The sequence below is a fragment of the Diabrotica undecimpunctata genome, chromosome 9 (genome assembly GCF_040954645.1).
Source record: "Diabrotica undecimpunctata isolate CICGRU chromosome 9, icDiaUnde3, whole genome shotgun sequence".
Taxonomy (NCBI): Eukaryota; Metazoa; Arthropoda; class Insecta; order Coleoptera; family Chrysomelidae; genus Diabrotica; species Diabrotica undecimpunctata.
In genome coordinates, this window is record NC_092811.1 from 115,522,152 (window position 1) to 115,542,846 (window position 20,695).

The following is a 20,695-nucleotide window of genomic DNA, read 5'->3' on the forward strand; positions in this document are numbered from 1 at the left end:
TTCCGATCCTGTGCTATTATTTCTCATGGCCTTACTTCCATCTTCTCCAGGTCTTCCCTGACTGCGTCTTTCCACGTTTTTCTAGGCCTTCCTGTCGATCTTCTACCATCTGGTCTTTCCCAAAACACATTGCTAATCAGTCTGTCGTCATCACTCCGTACCACGTGGCCTGCCCATCTTAAGCTATTGTCTTTTATGTATCTTACGATGTTTCCTTTCCCGAAGAGAGTCTCTATTTCATTGTTGTATCTGCTCCTCCATTCATTTGTCACGCTGTCCCTGCAAGGACCATATATAATTCGCAGGATTTTGCGTTCCCATACTAATAGCTTATTGATTTCTTTCTTTTTCAATGTCCATGTTTCACTTCCATATGTCACTGCTGGTCGTATTATGGTTTTGTACATTTGGATTTTGGCACGCCTTGAGAAAAGCTTTGACCGCATTAGATGTTGAACGGCAAAGAATGATTTATTCCCCGCCAGTATTCGTATTTCAACCTCCCGTTCTCCTGTGTTTTCACTGGTAATTGTTGCTCCTAGGTATTTGAATTCTTTGATCACCTCAAAATTATGATCGTTTATGGTTATGTTTTGTCTTATTCGCTGTCGTTCCTTTTTTGACACGACCATGTATTTAGTTTTTTCTTCGTTTATTTTCAAGCCTACGCTTAGTGTTGCTTCTTCAAAGTTCGATACTATATCCTTAACTTCCAATGTTGTCTGTGCTACTGCATCTACATCATCTGCAAATGCGAGAATAATTTTTGCTCCTCTGCCAGTTATGTCTGGTTTGACTCTGGTATAGATTTTTCGCATTGTATATTCCAATGCTAGGTTAAATAGTAATGGGGACAGCGGGTCTCCCTGTCTGAGTCCGGTGCTTATGCCGAAAGCCTTTGAAGTTTTTCCTCCTATTCTAATTTGTGCAAATGAATTGTTGACACACATTCGCGCAATCATGGTCAGCTTCTTTGGTACGCCTAACTCCATCATTGCACTCCACAGTTTTAAGCGATCTATGGAATCATATGCTTGTTTGAAATCTATGAAGATCTGGTGTACTTCTTTATTATATTCCCAATACTTTTCTAGCATTTATCTGATAGTAAATATTTGGTCGATTATTGATCTTCCAGGCCTAAAGCCGCATTGGTAATCGCCAATAATTTCCTCTGTATATGGCAGTAATCGTTTAAGTACAACTGAAATTAGAAGAAATTAGAAAAGCCATTTCAAAACTGAAAAATAACAAAGCCCCCGGTTTGGACAATCTTCCTGCCGAACTCTTTAAAAATGGTGGTAACACATGCATAAATTAGTAACCAAAATCTGGCAACGGAAGAAAACGTCCCCGGACTGGAAATTAGGTGTAATGCACCCTCTTCACAAAAAGGGAGATATGATGGTGTGTGATAATTATAGAGGCATCACCCTACTTAACGTGGCATATAAAGTATTGTCCAACGTATTGTACAGAAGATTGATCCCCTATGCTGAACAAATAGTTGGGAACTACTAGTGCGGTTTCCGACTAAATAAATCAACAACGGATCAAATCTTCACAGTCAGGCAGATTCTTGAGAAAATGCTTGAGTTCGGAGTCGACACCCACCACATATTCGTGGATTTCAAAGCCCTGTAATGTCTGATGCATTTGTATCAGTTTATGAGAATGACTCAACAATGCTATATCGCGATAAAGACAAATTTTTACAAGATAAAATAACAAACTCACTGAAGAACTTTTCTGATTGGTCCAGTAATCAGTCGCTCCTGTTCAATTTTCATAAAACTAAATTTTTATCATTTACATCCCGTTCAAATTCTACTAAACCTGATTTAAGTATTGCCTCAATGGTGAGGGTATTTTGAGTTGTAGTGATGTGAAGTTTTTAGGAGTAACTTTCGACTCTCATTTATCTTTTAAGACTTATTGTTGGAATGTATGTAAAAAACTCAATTCTAAATGTTATCAATTAAGAAATCTGGGTAGAATACTAAGTCTGCAACACCTTCGTTTTTTTATTTTGCTGAGGTACAATAGACAATGAGTTACGGTATAACTGTCTGGGGTGGCTATTCGCGTATAAAGGACGTTTTCAAGGCCCAAAAGCGTATTGTCAGATATATTGCACGTGTTCCGTAAGAAATGTTTGAAAAGAAACTCGAATTAAAAGACAAAGACGAAAAGAAGAAAGAAGAGAGAAAAATAAAACGAGAAGAAAAAGTTATTGCTAAAACAAAATGTGATGTCAAAGAAAAAATTCCCGTAAGAAAAAAACTGAAAGAAAATAAAAGCTGTTTTGTATGTAAAAATACCATCCTATCCAAAAATAATCAAATTCAATGTGACAATTGTCAATTATTTTTTCATAAGCAATGCATCCCAAACATAAGCCGTTTATCGTGGATAAAGATGATCCAGATGAAATTTTCCTTTGTCATACAAGCTATAAAGCATCAAATAGTGATTGCTCCATAGAATCTAATACTAGTTTAAACGGTGATGATTCGGAAACAGAAATTGACGAACTTTATAATTTTTACCAAGCTGCTATAAAAAAAATGGAATGATATTTTTAAAAGAAACCTATCTCGTAAATATTTCTTAACTAATTTAAAAATAGGTCTAAGGAACTATCTATGCCTTAATAATAGTTGTTTTTGGTATTTGCTGCCTTTTTAGTGTTTGTCTAATAACTATCACATGCATGTCCAATATCTCTCAAAACCGTCCAATAACTGTATGTTTTTGCAGGTGTTTGTATTGTTTTTTTCTATAATAAATAGTAAACTTTTAAATGAATTTGCAAACCATAGGTCCAAATAGCATCAATTTCTCTTTTAGGAAAACCCAAGTGTGTTAGCATATAGGTTGTAATTATTCATTTTATGAATACATTAAAAACAAAAAAGCTTAACTGTCCAATAACTATGTGTTTTATCCTACAAGACTTTAAATAACTTACCTCTGTTTTAGTTATTTCTTTAATATGTCCAGAATCACTGATTTCATTAACAACAATATCCGTTGCTTCCCTAATAACGTGAGCGACGTATTTTCCTCCTATTAAGGCCAAAGGAAATGTACCGCCGAGAGAATCCTTTACTCCAAATTGAATTTTCTCGCCTAAAAGAAATTGACAAAAATTAACATTCTTATTTTATGTAATATTGAATATAAAGGTTTTATTCTAATTATTGTGGTAGCAGTAGTGCGTCAAATTACGATATTGATATAGCTACAACTTTTTTTTTTGATATATCGATTTCTCATTATTTATAGGTTTTTCGTTTTTAAAACTGGTAAATAACGTAAATATTTACTTTTAAATTAGAGTTCAAGCTTTCCAGAAGTTAAAATATAAACAAATGCATTTGGTGTTTGTTTTAGGCCACCCAGATGCGCTCTGAACATTTCAGTTTGATATTAGACTTATGTATTACCATTTAACGACTTGTTATTTTTAGTAATCTTTAAATATAAAAATCCCGTGTCACTATGTTTGTCTAAGCTAATATTCACAACCCCTAAACCAATTGCAATAAAATTTTGTGAAAGTGTATTTGTTGGTCCAATTTAGGAGATAGGATATTTTTTATCTCGATGAATGACCCTTTTTTTTATTTTTAAATTCAAAATATTTTATACGACTTAACCTCTACAATTTTAGTTCATTTGATTCATGTAGTTATAAAATATCATAAAATGACGTTTAACAATTATCACCTTTTATTTTTTTAACTTTTTTTATAATGAAAACGACTGATTTTTTTTATTAGAAAAAGATGTCGCATCCACCAAAAGGTTATTAGCGACAGAACAACATATATAAATAACAAAGTTAAACACACCTACAGATTGTACAAAATGTTTATGGATCTGAGATAATTCACTATATTGTCACAGGAACAGTTTTGACCTAGAGCCTGTGGTAGAGCTTTTGGGATATTGTAGCGCTGTCTTTCTTGGTCATATTTACTACAAATTGTTAAAAAGTGTTCGACTGTTAATCGGACGTTACACTGATCACATATAGGTGGATTTTTCTTTGTGAAAAGGTAGGAGTGCGTTAATCTGGTATGTCCAAGATGTAAACGTGCAACCGCAATTTGTTCTTGTCTATTGCACGACGATGGAAACCACTGAGACACATTATTTTTGATTTTATTTAGATTGGAAATTAGTTTGAGATCACTCATTTCGCCACAAACACAACACTTTATTAAAGTAAGCTTTTAAGTCACTGGAAACACACTTGTCTATCGGCTCCGACAAATCACTTAAAATTGCCTCTCGTGCAGTCCTGTCAGCTTCTTCATTTCCTGTTATTCCGACGTGTGAGGAAACCCATAAAAATTGGACGCTTATTCCATGTTCATGAGCTTGGGAAAGCTGGTATTTTAGCATCTTTTCAAAAGGATGTCTCGGAAAAATGTGTTTTAATGAGTTTAGAGAGCTAAGGGAATCTGTTATGATCAGGGCTTTTGTGAGTGTAAGCTCGTTAAGAAGTTTCACACCACGGTATATGGCGTAGAGTTTAGCTCAATATGTGCTACATGCTGGGGGTAAACAAAAAAGAAGATTGTTTTCTAAAGAAACGATTAATGTCCCCACTCCGTCTTCGGATTTAGATGCATCTGTGTAGATTTTATGGTAGTCACGGTACTTATTTATAAGGGCCTCAAACTTGGACCGAATCAGAGAATGGTGTGTATTAATTTTACCTAAATACTCTAGAGATGCATCACAAGTTGGTCTATCGATCAGCCAAGGCTCGGGGTATTTAATATCCGAGGAGAAAACCTCCGGAAAATTAATGTTTAGGTTTTGAAGAATGAATTTAATTCTTTCGTAATATGGTTTTTTAGTATAGCGAATATCTTGGAATAAGTTTACATATTTATTTGTAAACAGATTCGGAGTTAGATGATACTGAACAATTGTCTACAGAAGAGTCACTATCTAAGTCAGAAATCTCTTTCCTTAAATGGTTGTGTAGTTTCTTTTGCAGTTTTCTAAACTTGCTTTTTGTAGATCTATCATTTGCATATTGATAGCTGCTTTGTAAAAGATGGAGTAAACCAGCCATATCAGTTGTAAATTCTTTCAGGACGCTAATAGTGTCGGCGGAGCCTTGGACATTATCAATCAGTAAGGACAATTGGTGGTAATTTAAAACGAATGGTAAGGTATGATTATCACTGAAATTTTCAAGAGTTTCCCTTGTAGATGAGAATAGCTGAGCGGGTTTTTTTTTTGTTTAGAGGGTTTAGGTTTCGCAAACAGATTTTCTGATGAAATTGCTGAGTCTAAAGGAGGCGTGTCGATCTCACCAATACTGCGTTTTATGGAAAAACTTGCATTTTCGCAATTGCTATTAGAGTTTTCACTTAGATGCTGTGGCTTTATTACATTTGGAAGTACTGGAGCAAACTCATTGGTAGTGACAGCAGTCGAGCTTGAAGTTTTATTTGTAAGATTGGTTGAAATGGTTGTTTCAGAAAATTGTGGTGATGTATCAGTTTTATTAGAATTTTCTGCAGTTATATCTAATGGAAAAGGAGCTGATAGATTGGAGGATATTGCTTCCGAAGTTTGTGAAAACGGTATTGCCGCTGAATAAGGTTGATTAAAAGTGTTGTGGCTATGAGTAGGAGTATTAGTAATTTCTTTGTCATGGAGATTTGTAGGTGTAGGTGATATGCTCGGATTTGATAATGGATAACTTGATGACTGCTGGGTGTTTGGTACCTTGTGTAGTATACTTGTTGAAGCTGTTTGATTTGGTACTTCATTGTTTGACTCAATATGAGTTGATTCCGTTACTGAACTGTTATTGCATTGGGATGATATGTGTCCTGTATTTTTGCAAATAAAGCAGGTGAGTGTACCTTGTGAGAAAAATATGCGGTAAGGTGTTTGGTCGAAATTTATTAGAATAGAATCTGGAATTATGGATTAATGGTACCTCAATCTGAACCCAAGCCACGTCACCATCGACGGTATAAGTGACCCTTCCTCTATATTAGTGATCAGTGTAGTAGTGTCCAAGGGGCTCAGGAGATTGAGATTTCGGAAGCCCCGAAGAAGACATCGAAGAGGATGTCGAAAGCTCGGCGCAGTGATAATCGACGCTGTTCAACCCGGAAGCCTGTTGAGTTTAATGTCACTTCTTGCAATAGTAATAATCTTATATATATATATATATATATATATATATATATATATATATATATATATATATATATATATATATATATATATATACTCTCTTGAAACAAAATTACTGATTTAATATTGAAATAAAAGTATGAACTTTTTTATATTGAAATTTAATTATGGTGGAGTGATCAACCACAGGCACCCGGTGAAGCAATAAAATGCCCATACCGAATAATTAAGTTTAAATTTAAATACACAAAACACAACAACGAACACTGCTATATTACGTTAAATCAAATTAAGAACCAATAATATAATTACTTAGCGAGAAATTAATTAAACAGACAATATGACAAACGCAGACAATGTACACGAGAGAAGCTCTTGTTCATTCCCAATTAAACATTAATTTGTGTTAGACATAAACAATTTTAAGTAAAAAAGGGTACAAGAGTTTTATAACTTGTCTTACTATAAAGCATCGCTTTTATTTTGTTGTAGGCTAACCAATAAACTATACAGTTTGGTTAATAATTGGAAACATATTTTTTTTTATATGCAATGCATTTATTTTAGGATTGAGCATTACTCACAGTGACAATTATTAGTAACAATGATTAATGGCAATTTTTGAGTGTTCTGTATATAGATCGAATTGGATAAATGTGTTTACATTTTGTTAGGATCATAAAATATACGTGTAATATTTAAATATTAGTAACTAGTTATTTTAAACTTTTTCGGACATAAAAGAAACCTATTAATAATTGTCGAAGGTGCTTAGTTTTAAAATATTATAAATAATATATTTTTGTGTTCAGTAGTGTTTTACTTATGTTCCTCCCAGTATCATCTTGGAATCTATACACTAAGTTCTATTTCATCAATACCTTTCTAACTCTATTCAATGCATCTCATTTTATTTTGATCTGTATCAATAATTTAAATTATTTGAACAATAATTCTGGATATTTGTAGATTGAAAATTTTAAATTGAGCACAACTGCTGATCACTCAGAGTTTAGTCTTTTGAAGCTCCAAGGGTATTTTTATTTTAGCGAGTGAGAGGTTGTAGTAGTAGTAGGAGAGAAATAAAAGAACAACATCTGAAAAGAGATACAGAGAAACGGAAATCGTGAATGACCGATGAAATACTTGAATTGATACTTGAATGAACTTATGGATCAGAGAAAAAAAACGAAGCAAATCTTCAAAAATATAAGAGAATACATACCATCGTCACAAGAAAGATAAGAAAAGCCAAAGAAAAATAAAAAAACAGAACAATGTCAAGAAATAGAGGAGTGTCAGAGTCGATATAATAACTTCATTGTCCATCAAAAGGTGAATGAAATAGCTGGAAGACAAATGAAAGAAGGAAAGGCACCGGGGCTGGATGAAATTCCTGTAGAACTGCTGAAGCTCTTACATGCAAAACAAATAAAAATAATAACAAATATACTTTAAATCTTAATATCCTGAGCCCCCAGACACTACTACACTGATCACTAATATAGAGGAAGGGTCACTTATACCGTCGATGGTGACGTGGCTTGGGTGCAGATTGAGGTAGGGGCCAGCGTGGGGATTGGCGCGGAAATTAGAGCGGTGATTGGCGCAGGTAACCGTATGCCGTCATCTCTTTTATTGAGACAACTTGGCGTTTTTCCAATTTCTATGGCTTCTCGAATAATTCTTGATTTATAGATGCTGATGGGGGCTATGGTTCTGAAGTTTTCAACATCAATTTTGTGACCTGTATGAAGATGGTGTTGACCTAGAGCTGAAATTGAGTCGGAATTGCGAACAGAAATGGAATGTTCATAAATCCTTTTTAGTATTCTACGATTTGTTTAGCCTATATAGGATCGGGTGCAGTCTGCACAAGGAATTTTATAAATTCCATGTTGTTCATTTAGAATGTTGTCTTTGATTGATCGAACAAGGGATGAAAGTTTTTGTTGGGGGGTAAATGTTGTCTTTATTTCTCTCGATTTTAGAATTTAGTCGACTTTGTCAGTGACACCATTGCTCCCTATATGTTCTTATTGCAGACAGCTTTGATCAGGCCGTTTGACCGATACATATCCTTCATCAGATACATCTATCAGCATGCAACAGCCTGTGTAAGACTTAATGAAGATACTGGGACCTTTCGTATTAAAAGAGGCGTTCGGCAAGGAGACAACGTCTTCTAAATCATTTACAACTAGACGTTATTGAAAGGATAACAACACTAAAGTGGAACTGGGCAGGTCATGTAGCAAGATCAGTTGATGACCGGTGGACAAAAAGGATTTTGGAATGGAGACTCCGAATACAAGCTAACAGAAATAGAGGTCGACCCACAACGAGATGGACAGATGACATTAAAAGAGTGACTACAAATTGGATTCAGATAGCGCAAAATCGGACTAAGTGGAAAAGCATGCGAGAGGCCTATGTTCAGCAGTGGACGTTAGAGGCTAGTTGATGATGATGACCTTTGATATAAGGAAGAAAAGCTTTCGTATGATAAGGGGCTAAGTCTTTGAATTATCCGAGAAATTATAGTCAATAAAAGAGATGACGGCATACGGTTACCTTCGACTTGGAGACCTCTCATAACGAAAATACCGCCCGTTACACCCGTCAATCAGTGTAGTAGTGTCTGGGGGCTCGGGAGACTGAGACCTCGGAAGCCTTGAAGAACACATCAAAGAGGATGTCGAAAGCTCGGCACAATGATAATCGAAGCGGTTTAACCAGGAATACTGTTGAGTTTAATATTAATTCCTGTAATAGTATTAATCTTAGCTCTAGGTTTTCTAACTAACCGCGGAAACTTTTCGAAACATTTATATATATATATATATATATATATATATATATATATATATATATATATATATATATATATATATATATATATGGTTTACATCTACTTACCTTCCAGTTTAAGATCAGTTACAACAATGCCCATGTTAGCAGTAATTAAGAGGTTCTTAAAAATAACCATGTCCTTAACTGGTTCACAGATATTTATTGATCCATAAAGTGTTCCATTTTTCCATACTTTAACCTAAAATTTAAAAAACACATTAAGATATATAATTTGTGTGTGTCTAATTTTAACAGGATCAATGTAAATAAGAAAGCTGACAAGTTGTCAAATATGGAGCAAATTCACGTTTTACGGACTAGTTGTAACTTTCTGAGATTAACCCTGTATTTAATTTTTAAAACGTTAATTTGGCTACATTTGAAGACGATACTACAGTACTATCGATTTGAGAGTATTTCTTTTAGGTACACTTAAACTAAAGCGAAAACAAACCAACGAATGAAGCAATAAATTCTTACGTGTTCGCTTGGTCATTTTTTCTCTACTAAGTAGGACTATTTACATTGTAGCGAACGTTCGCATTCGTTGATGATGCAATCTAATCAAAATATTCCAAAAATATCAACACGTGTTTTGCTATGTATTTTACGTGAAAGGAACTTTAAAGATATTTCAGGAGAAAGAAGAAGAGAAATAGTACCCCTATTGAAAAATAAGAAATTATTTTATGGCGTAGAAAGTATCTGAAACAAATAACAGAATTTCGAAGAGATGGAAAAAAACATATACAGATAAAAAAATGGTTAAATGAAGAACATTTTATGACAAAAATATGACAGGATAAAATTTGAAAAGCAAACGACAATGTTTTCCTATCTGGTTTGTCGACAGGTTTAAAAGCCCCATCCGGAAAGTGAAAACTCCTTATTATTAGCCATTGGGCTTCAGAAAAGGCTTTGGAACCAGAGAAGCATTATTTACTGTACAAACTCTAATCGAACGATGTCGAGATGTCAATTGCGACGTATTCATATATCTAGTCGATTTCGAAATAGCTTTCGACAAAGTACAACACTGAAGAATGGCAAAAATACTGCAGAACACAGAATTAGGTGACAAAAACGTGAGAATCATTGCCAATCTATACCGATATCAGGCCGTAATATAAATAGACCAACAAAAATCGAAAGAAATACCTATAAATCGTGGAGTAAAACAAGAATATGTGCTTTCCCCTTTATTTTTTAATATGTATTCAGAAGAATTGTTTAAAGAGGCATAAGAAGACGTACATGAAGGCATATTTATTAACGGAGCACTTCAGAATAATCTTATATACGCAGATGACACAGTACTCCTTGCGGACAGCAAAGAAGGAATACAGATCTTGGTTGATCGCATTACCCAATACTGCGAAACGTATGGAATGGCACTGAATACAAATAAAATAAAAATCATGGTGGTCAGTAAGAACAAGATTGAGGAAGACAGAACTAAATGAAGAATGGGATAGAAGTACGAAAATTAAACGGCGTACTGAGATAGCTAGAAGTGCTTTTAATAACATGAAAGCAATATTATGCAATGGAAAACTCAACATCGAAATTAGAACTAGAGTATTGAGATGCTACGTGTTCTCTGTTCTGTTGTATGGAGTTGAGGCCTGGACAATTACAGAGGCGACAGAGAAAAAACTCATTAACTTTGAAATGTGGTGTTATCGAACAATGTGGAAAATGTCTTGGACACAACACATAACAAATGAGAAAACGCTACGAAGAATGAAAAAAGATAAAGAAACACTCAACATTATAAAGAAAAGAAAAATGAGCTACTTCGGTCACATACTAAGAAACGAGAGATATGAATTGATGCGGCTGGTCAGACAAGGAAAGGTGGAATGCAAAAGAGGACCGGGGAGAAGACGCACGTCCTGGCTGAAGAATCTGAGACAATGGAGTGGGAAATCGTCAGCAGAACTTTTCAGAACGGCCGCAGATAGAGTCAAATGTCCTTAGGGATAGGGCACGTTAAGAAGAAACGAATTAGCCATATTGGTAGCGATTCAGGATTTGTTGAAAGAGGTTTAAATACATTTGTTTCTAAAAAGACTAAAGATTACCATGAGGAAATGGATCCATATCATTATGAAAAATGGGATTCAGATATTCTGTTAAAAATCTAACCAGGATCTGTTATTGTTACGGATAACGCTCCATATCACTACCAGCGTGTAGAACAGTTATCAACCACTAAATGGAAAAAAAACGAGATTGCGGATTGGCTTACTAAAAAACATATTAAATTCGATGAACCAATTTTAAAAATCTAGCTGTGGAACCAGTAGTTGTGGATGTGGATCTAGGCGAAGATACTAATGATGAATCTAAAGATAACATAGATGGCTCAGATTAGATGATGTATCTATGTATGTGTCCCAGTCGAAAAAGAACTTTATGGCTTCGTAACCTACCTCTTTAGAGTTGCGGTGAATAAACTTATGATAGCTACTTGTAATATGATAGCCAACGTTCACTAATGGACAAGGTATGGAGGAAAGAAGAAATCAAAAATTAATTCAGGATTTTGTTCACAAAAATCGGGCATGTAATCTGGATTACTGCCACTCACCATTTATTTCTCTATGAAATAGAGAATAGGTTGTCTTGTTATCTTGGTTAGTTTTAGATTTTAAATGTACTACTCTTCACTAACGGTTTTTCAGTTTTTGTAAAAATGGCTTTAAATAAACTAAATACTAATTAAAATAAATTCAATTATTCATTAACCATTTTTATTTCTGCAGTGTGCCCTTTTCTAATTAAAAACTTGACTAAAAGTTTCTAATAGTTGTAAATAAAAAGGACAAACAAAAGAAACTAGGGTAATTTTAAAAGTGTAAATTAAATGCAAAATTTAGTGTAAAAGTTTCTCATCAAAGCAACTTTAAACTGTAAAGTAAACCAAAGAAGTTGTAAGTTTCGAACTGTTCGAAGCAAACAAAACTTTTGGTTCGTTGCAATTCACAACTCTAATATTTTCCTGATAGTTATCGAATTTAGTGACTTAGAGATCAAAGTTTATTACTGTTTACTATTTGCGTTGGAGAGTTAATAATTAGTTTAATAGCAGGTTAATAAATAGTTCAAATTCTCAATTAGCTTATTATATTCTCGAATATTATTATGTAGATTTTTATGTACATACCGTGTAATATTAATTTAGTAGAGTAATCATAACTTGTCGCAGAGAACTCACAACAACCAGATGCAAGAAAGGAGACTAGATGACAGAAGAAATCTTGGAAATGATGGAGGACAGAAGAAGGCAAAAGAATATCAACATAACTCAGTATCAACAGCTGCATAATCAAATAATAAGGAAAATAAGAGAAGCTAAAGAGACTTATTTTGCTGAAAAATGCCAAGAAATAGAAGACTTACAAAACAAATATATGATAACTTCAATTTCCATAAAAAAGTTAAAGAATTAGCTGGGGTAGCAAAACAAAACACCTCAAGCATACTAATGGACAAACAAGGAAACATTTTAGTGGAGACAGAAAAAAAATTAGGAAGATGGAAATAATATATAGAGGAATTATTCCATGACCCACATACCTTAAAAATCCTGATAAAAATTATCCATAATAGAATACACGCTAAGCTGGAGATGGATATTAGTGATTCTCAGTTTGGATTTCGGAATGGAGTGGGCACAAGAGAGGCACTATTTTTTTTTAACGTGCTGACCCAAAGATGTTTGAGTGTTAATCGAGATCTTTATGTATGCTTTATAGACTACAACAAAGCATTCGATAAGGTAAAACATGACCGACTTATAGAAGTACTCAAAAACAAGAATCTGGATATGAGGGATGTAACATTGATATCAAAGTTATACTACAGCCAACGATCAAATGTGAAAATTGGAAGAAAAGTGTCAGAAGAAGTGGAGATAAGAAGAGGGGTCAGGCAAGGTTGCATACTGTCGCCGTTATTGTTTAATGCTTATTCTGAAGAAATCATACAAGAAGCTTTGGTAAACGAGACAGTCGGCATAAAAGTGAACGGAAGTTTAATTACAACATTAGGTATGCCGACGATACAGTCATAATAGCCGACATCTTGGAAGACAGAAGGAATCATGAACAAAATATTAAGATATAGTGGAGAATGCAGACTCTCTCTTAACATTAAAAAAACCAAATTCATAAAAATTAGCAAGAACAATAATACAAACGAAATATTAACGGTAGGCGTATAGCAGATTGAGAAAGTAAAAAGATATACTTACTTGGGAACGATAATCACAGAAAATAACGATTATACTGCAGAAATAAGAGTCAGAATTGAAAAAGCACGTGCCAACTTCGTGAAAATGAAAAAGATTTAATGCAGCAAATACATGACGTTGGTCCTCAGAATAAGGCTAATTAAATGCTATGTACACAGTGTACTCTACTATGGAGCTGAATCATGGACATTAAACCGGAATACCATAAATCGAGTTACCGCGTTTGAAATGTAGACATTTAGAAGATTGTTAAGTATTTCATGGGTAGATAGAATCAAGAATGCAGATATGTTTAGGAGAATAGGCAGAGAGAGTCAAATGGAAAATACAATAAAAGAAAGGAAATTGCAATATCTCGGACATGTGATGAGAGGCAAAAGATATAACATCTTGAGACTCATAATTCAAGAAAAAGTAGAGGGTAGGAGAAGCGTAGGAAGAAGACGCGTTTCTTGGTTGAAGAACCTGAGAGAGTGTTTTGATTGCAGCTCAACGCAATTGTTCAGAGCAGCTGGCTCGAAGGTCAGAATAGCCATGGTGATTGCCAACCTTCGTCGCGGAGATGGCACTTAAAGAAGAAGAAGTCATGATTAGGTCTTGCTGGAAAAACATATAGGTGTTTACGAATTAAGCAAATAGTTTCTAAAATATATAAAGAGGGAAGAGTTAAAACTCCGTGATTTTTGAAGTAGGTTCTGCAATGTGTTATTCTACTGAGGACAAAAAGATACCGTATTACTCTTTTTTGTAATTTATAAATAACATTAGATTGGGCAGCTGTACTAGAACCACTAAAAAGAAGGTGATATCGAAAATGAGACTCGAAAAAAGAAAAGCATGTTATTTTGGAAGATGCTAAATTCATTTCCTTCGAAACAGATCTTATTGCATAGCAGGCTCAGGCTAGTCTCTTACTAAACAAATCGATATGAAGGGACCATTAAAGGTTGCTGTTTGTAAAAATACCAAGAAAATTTACAGAATCAACGATACTGATCTGGCTGTTATTATAAAGCAAGCGTTGAAGAGCTCCTTTATAGGATTTTCCTACTTGCATAATTGCATGAAGAGTTGCAATATAAGAGTTCCTCCAGCTAATACTGGTATCATCAGCAAAAAGAAAAATTTTTTTATCGATGTTTAAGTTAGTGATGTCATTTATAAAGATAAATAAATATAAGGTTGAATGCTCGAATAAATGAACTTTGATCAGATAAAAGGCATATATCGAGCACAGTTTAATTTAATCTTGCCCAAGTACTTTCGATCCCTAGATCATATTCAGGGGCATCTGAAATAAGCCAAGAAATGTTTTTTTATAACCAAAGAAATTGATTAACTTCGATAAAAACTCGAAGTTTATGGTTGATAAAGAGTTTTTATGTGATTAACGTTTATAGACTTACTTCGTCAATTGCGACCTATCCGACAAGAACAAAATGTCATAAACATATAAATGTACATCACACTACACTACAAAAGGACAAACAAACACTTTAAAATTATTTAAGAAAGGCTACATTACTTGCAGAAGCCGGAGACAGAATGGCTCCTGATCTAACGGAAATGTTGGGGTGACATGTGACAAATGACAGATTGGATGAGCAGTCACAATCATAGATATGTGATCTGCACCTTTTACAATTCTATGAAACTAAGTATTGACCAAAAGTCTTTTTTGTCCACTTTTGTCAAGTGTATTCATCCTATCATTGGTGTTGATTAAGAAGGCACCTAAGGTGTTGTGTGACTTGAAGGAAATTTTAATGTTATCAATTGTAGAAGTAAAAAGTTAAGATATTTTATTGGAAATGCTGCTAATGTAAGTGAAGGAGAAATATCTGGTGTTATTTGAAGCAGTAGGTTGAAACATTGTGACGAATATGCAAGCTTTTCTGCAATTTTTAGTTTAGCTCTATTTATAAAGAGAAAGAAAAGTAGAGGATCTAGTACTAAACCTTGTGGTACTCCTTATACAATGCTTTTGTGACTAGAATCAGTATCATTTGCTCTTACTAGTTGTTTCATATTCTTCAAGTAAGATTATAACCAATTCAAAGAAATTTAGTTTTTTTATCAAAATGTCGTGATCTACACAATCAAAAGCTTTGGTATAGTCACAAAAACAGTGGCAGTATAAAGATTATTGTTTAGTACTTGATAGACCTAGTACATTTAATATATAAAAAGCCGAACCAACTTTGTGATAAAATGTTGTTTTCAACGAGAAAGGATCTTAATAATTTTGGATAGGACTGGTAGTAAGGCAATAGGTCTATAATTGCAGACGTTAGATTTTTCACCACTCTTATGAAGAGGAATAATAATGGATGTCTTTAGGCACTCTGGAAATATACCTATTTCAAAGGAATCGTTAACTAGTGAGACCAGGACTTCCAACACATTATTTGGGAAATTTAAGAAAATTTTTATGGATATTCCATCAGTACTACAGGAAGATTTGCTTTTGATACTACTGATTGTTTGTATCAGTTCAGATTTATCAACTGGTCTTATAAAGAATGAATTCAAGACCCTTTTGAATTGGGGAGATGAGAAAAAGGATCTTGTTGTAGCAAAATAGCTAATGTTGTTTTTTTACTCACATTAACGAAGTATTCATTTAGATTTTCAGGGTTTGGAAGAGAAAATGTTTGAGCTGTGTTAATTTTATTTTAAAGATCGTTTATTATGGACCAAGTTTCCCTTGCAACATTTTTAAAGCTTCCCAGACGATTCTCATAGTACATTTTTTTAGCTGTTTTGATAAGTTTTAGGTAGGTTCCTCTGTACTTGGAGATATATTCAGTGACAAAGACATTAGTAGTAAATTTCCTAATGTACAGTAGTAAACGCATATTCTTGGCTGATATGCGGATACCTTTGGTAGTCCAGGGTTTGTGATGGTTTGATTTAATTGGAATTAAAGGAAATGCCTTATTAAAAATACAGACAAGCTTAGTCTGTATTTTTAATACAGTCTGGACAAGTCCACAAAGGGAAAGTGCCACCCAGAAGTCAAGCACAAATTTTGGAATTTACGAAAGTTCTGAGTGGAAAAAATCCTACATAAACGTTGTGTTTTCAAGGATTGTTTGTTAAGAGTGTTAAACTTGGTATATACTGCTTCATGGTCAGAAAGTCCTGCATTAATATTTTTAGAACGTACATCAATGGGTGAGAATTCTGAGACAATATAATTAATTATGGTAGATGCTGTTTTAGCAATTTTTGTAGAATTAACGTACATTATGAAACCATACGATTCTAATATATTGACTAAGGATAATTGGATAGAACAAGCAACAGCATAATTAATATTTAAGTCACCGCATAGAATCTTTTTGCTTTTATTGGGCAGGTCGTCTAAAAAATTTAACAAAAGAAAACTTTTTTCTAATTTCTTTCGCAGCTCTGTTCATCCTATCTGACAAATAAGCAACGTGTATTAAGTTAGTATAAAATATTTTGAAATTTTATCCTGCCTTGATCATATATGGTGCAGCATCGGATAAAAAAACAATAATTTATGGCTAAAAACAGCTTCAGAAATAAAAAATTTTAATATTTCTTTTTGTAAAAACCGTGATATTGTTACAGATTTAGTTTTTTTTTATTTCTTGCATAAAATGAAATAGGATTTTGGTGAGATCTGCTTGCTTAGAACACCAATCATTAAATGAGCGAGATATCTTCCTAACGAATCAGTGGTTTCGTTAACACACACCTAGAAGTAATTGTCACTAATACTAATTTTTATATTATCTATTACTGACTATTTACTTACTACTTATATGTCTCAATGAATGAGATGATGACATACGGTTAACTTCGACATGGAGACTTCTCATAAAGAAAATATTGTCCTCTCCACCCGCCAATCAAAATTCTACTGTCAGAAATGTTTGCGCCAATTTCTGTGCCAATCCTTACGCTAACTCCACTTAAAAATTTTACATGCATTGCTTTTGCTTGGAGTATTAGACTACGTATGGGGCTGTCCAATCGTTTAGTTTGTGAAAACCAAAAGAAAAACGCCTCAGAAGTTTGTTCATGGTTTCCTTTCTTCATGTTCTTCCGCGCGAATCCACTCCACACACTTCGGTTGATTCACTGTTCAATTTCATTCCGGTAACGCTTCCAATTTTCAACAGTTACTTTTCCAACACCTAAATCCGAAGCAACCTTCTTTATTAATTCTTTCTTGCCCAACCTACTAATATTGCACTCACTTTTGTTTCCAAAAAAACAACTACTCTCTTCTGCTTTCCACTCACATTGAACAGTAAGATCACCAAGAAAAATTTTTAAAGCTGAAACAATTATTTTTAAAAGCGGGTTTGAAAGTTAATCGCACGAGTAAAAGCTAATGTATGCCTCATTAGCTTGGAAAAGCTCCACCGAATACCTATTTTGAAATTGTCTTACACAAAATTTGTTATAACTTCGATTCTTAAAATCGGATCAAACTTTACCAAATGCCATTTTATTCATTTTTTCAAAAGAAACAAATTTCTTATAGTTTAAGAGATACAATCATTTAAACAATTAAATTGTTAATAACAAATTATCTGACGGATTTTTAGCCTAGTACCATCACAAAATCGAATCTACGCACCAAAAAAAAAAAAACAAAAAATTCTCAAGATACCGAGGGGAGATTAAAGTGTATACTCAATCCCTTCCCCTAGCTCCTAAATTAATAGTAAAGTTTATACAGTTTGTAAAAGCCAAATGGAATAAATTCATTATTTAGGTTACTGTACATATTTATAAAACATCCCGAAACACGTCAAATTTAAATTATAACTTGACATTCTTTAACGTGAAAATGCAACCTCTACCTTCAACCTCCTTAGAATGACAGGTACAACCCCCAATTTTTAAAATAGGAAGTATAGGCTTGTGATATATCGTTTGAAAGGTCTTTTCATTCTCCATTCAAAAATGTTGTCGCTTTCAAGTTTATTAAGATTAATTAAGATAAAATAAATTAAAATCATGTGGTTACCGAAATTCGCTACAATACAATCAAAAACTAAAATGTAATGCAAAACTTAATAAAATCTAGAACACGAAAAAGAACTATGAATGTTAATAAAGTAGATGTTCAAAATGTTCACCGCGAACTTCTTTTCAACATCCTAATCTCAAATAAAACTGTCTTCTAACATTATTTAACATAACAGGCGTGATCGACCTAATCGCAAGCGTTATTCGTTCTTTTAAGTCATTTAAATCAAAAGGTTTAGTTTTTACACATGGCTCTTCACATATCCCCATAAAAAGAAATCTAATAATGTAAGATCAGGTGATCGCGCTGGCCATTCAATCGATCCTCGCCTCCCTATCCACCGATTGGGAAATATTGTATCGAGGTCCTGCCGGACATTAAGTCGGTAATGTGGTGGTGCTCCATCCTGCTGAAACCATATCGTATTCGCGGGAACTTGAGGGTTTCCTGGATCAGTATATAAATTTGCCAACGTTGGAATGACATCATTTTGAAGTAGTGTCAAATAATTGTTGCCATTCAAGTTGCCCTCAATGAAAAAGGGACCAATGATATTGTTTCCTACAATCCCTGCCCAAACATTAACCTTTTGAGGGTATTGAGTGTGTTCTTCTCTCATCCAGTGAGGATTTTTCGTGGCCCAGTAGCGGTAATTTTGCCGATTAGCATGACCGTTAAGTGAAAAAGTACACTCATCAGAAAACATAACTTCTTCTAATTGGATAATATTGTTATCCAACATGTCCATCATTTGCTCACAAAAAAAAAGTTCTTCTATCAAAATCGTCTTCCATTAGCTGCTGGGTAGGTATCATCTTATAGGGATGCAATTTATTTTCTTTTAATATGTTTACTATCGATGTATGGCTAGCATTGAATGTAGTGGATGCCTGTCTACTCGATATATGTGGATTTTCCTGAAACTCAAGCAACACATCTAATTTGAGTTCATCACTCAGTGCAGTGGCAGCTTCTTTTTTTATCTGCCTTACATGACCAAACTCGCGAAACTGCTTCTCTATTTTACTTATTGTTCCTTGGGATATAGGCGGTAAATTAGAAAATTTCTCATGAAATAGGCGAGTTATTACCGGTTATGTTCGGGTGTTATCTCCGTAACCAATCATTTGTAAAACTGTTATTTTATGCATTTCCATTAATCTAACCATTTTTCAGAATTGAATTGAACGAACTTTTTACTTAAATTAACATACTGACAACTTAAATAAAACAATTTACTAATGCCGGTTAAAATAACGTTGCCACGGAAATTCTTTAAAGTTTTTTAATGGTTACCATCTAAATACCACATTGCTATGGTTTTTGTTCACTTTCTCATTATCAAGACCTAAACGGGAGATACCACATGATTTTAATTTATTTTATCTTAATTAATCTTAATAAACTTGAAAGCGACAACATTTTTGAATGGAGAATGAAAAGACCTTTCAAACGATATATCACAAGCCTATACTTCCTATTTTAAAAATTGAGGGTTTCATCTGTCATTTTAAGGAGGTTGAAGGTAGGGGCTGCATTTTCACGTTAAAGAATGTCAAGTTATAATTTAAATTTGACGTGTTTCGGGATTTTTTATAAATATGTACAGTAACCTAAATAATGAATTTATTCCATTTGGCTTTTACACACTGTATGTCTGAATTGTCAATATAGATAAGTCAGATAAAATAAAATTAATAGTAAAATATTATATTAGAATATAATTTACTATACTTACAAATCCCTCGTGATCTCCAGAATACAACACTCCGTTAACACATCGAACTCTCCAATATTCTACTTCGGAATTTTGGATCAGGACTGATTTCTTTTCCAATGTATCCAATGCATAAGAATCAACACTTCCTTCGTTTGAACATGAATAAATACAATTGTTATCGCCTGCTAAGCTGTATACCGAACATGAATTGGCTTTTATCTCTGATTTTTTGGTCAGATCTGGTAACCAGCACTAAAAAGAATTTTATAAATGTCATAAAATAATAACAAAATTTTTTTCCAATACAATGTAAAGGTTATGTATGAAACGCTTGAATTATTTCAGAAGTTACTAAAAGAATAATTCTAAATTTTATTTTATAGGATTCATATTAAAATAAAATGTGTCGCAATAATAGTGCCAAAAAAGTATCCAGAATGTTTACGAATATTATGATATGAAATGTTACAGAAAAGTCTTTGAACTATAACGTAAAAAGAAAACTTACTTTAATAGTTCCATCATCAGCTCCACTATACAACTTGCCATCATGAAACAATAAACAATTAATATCATGTTCATGTTTGTCGACATCGTCAGCTCTTGAGTCAATTCTCAGTGGCATCTTTTCTGGAAACGCGTAAACGCTAACAAAATAAAAAGTATAATTAAA

At 33.6% G+C, this 20,695-nt stretch overlaps 2 protein-coding genes across 7 annotated transcripts in view; one reads left to right on the top strand and one right to left on the bottom strand.

Moving 5' to 3' along the window:
- LOC140450416 (uncharacterized) overlaps nucleotides 1–20,695 on the top strand; it is a 743,391-nt gene that overhangs the window by 252,381 nt on the left and 470,315 nt on the right. The gene's annotated exons all lie outside the window — the stretch shown is intronic.
- LOC140450414 (uncharacterized) overlaps nucleotides 1–20,695 on the bottom strand; it is a 46,405-nt gene that overhangs the window by 9,988 nt on the left and 15,722 nt on the right. For both annotated transcript variants that reach the window (XM_072544038.1, XM_072544037.1), the window contains exons 2-5: nucleotides 20,531–20,669; nucleotides 20,041–20,274; nucleotides 9,097–9,229; nucleotides 2,972–3,132 (exon numbers count right to left, since the gene is read on the bottom strand). In XM_072544038.1, coding sequence (XP_072400139.1) covers nucleotides 2,972–3,132; nucleotides 9,097–9,229; nucleotides 20,041–20,274; nucleotides 20,531–20,647 — 645 coding nt within the window. In that variant the 5' untranslated portion in view covers nucleotides 20,648–20,669. The remainder of the gene's footprint in view (nucleotides 1–2,971; nucleotides 3,133–9,096; nucleotides 9,230–20,040; nucleotides 20,275–20,530; nucleotides 20,670–20,695) is intronic.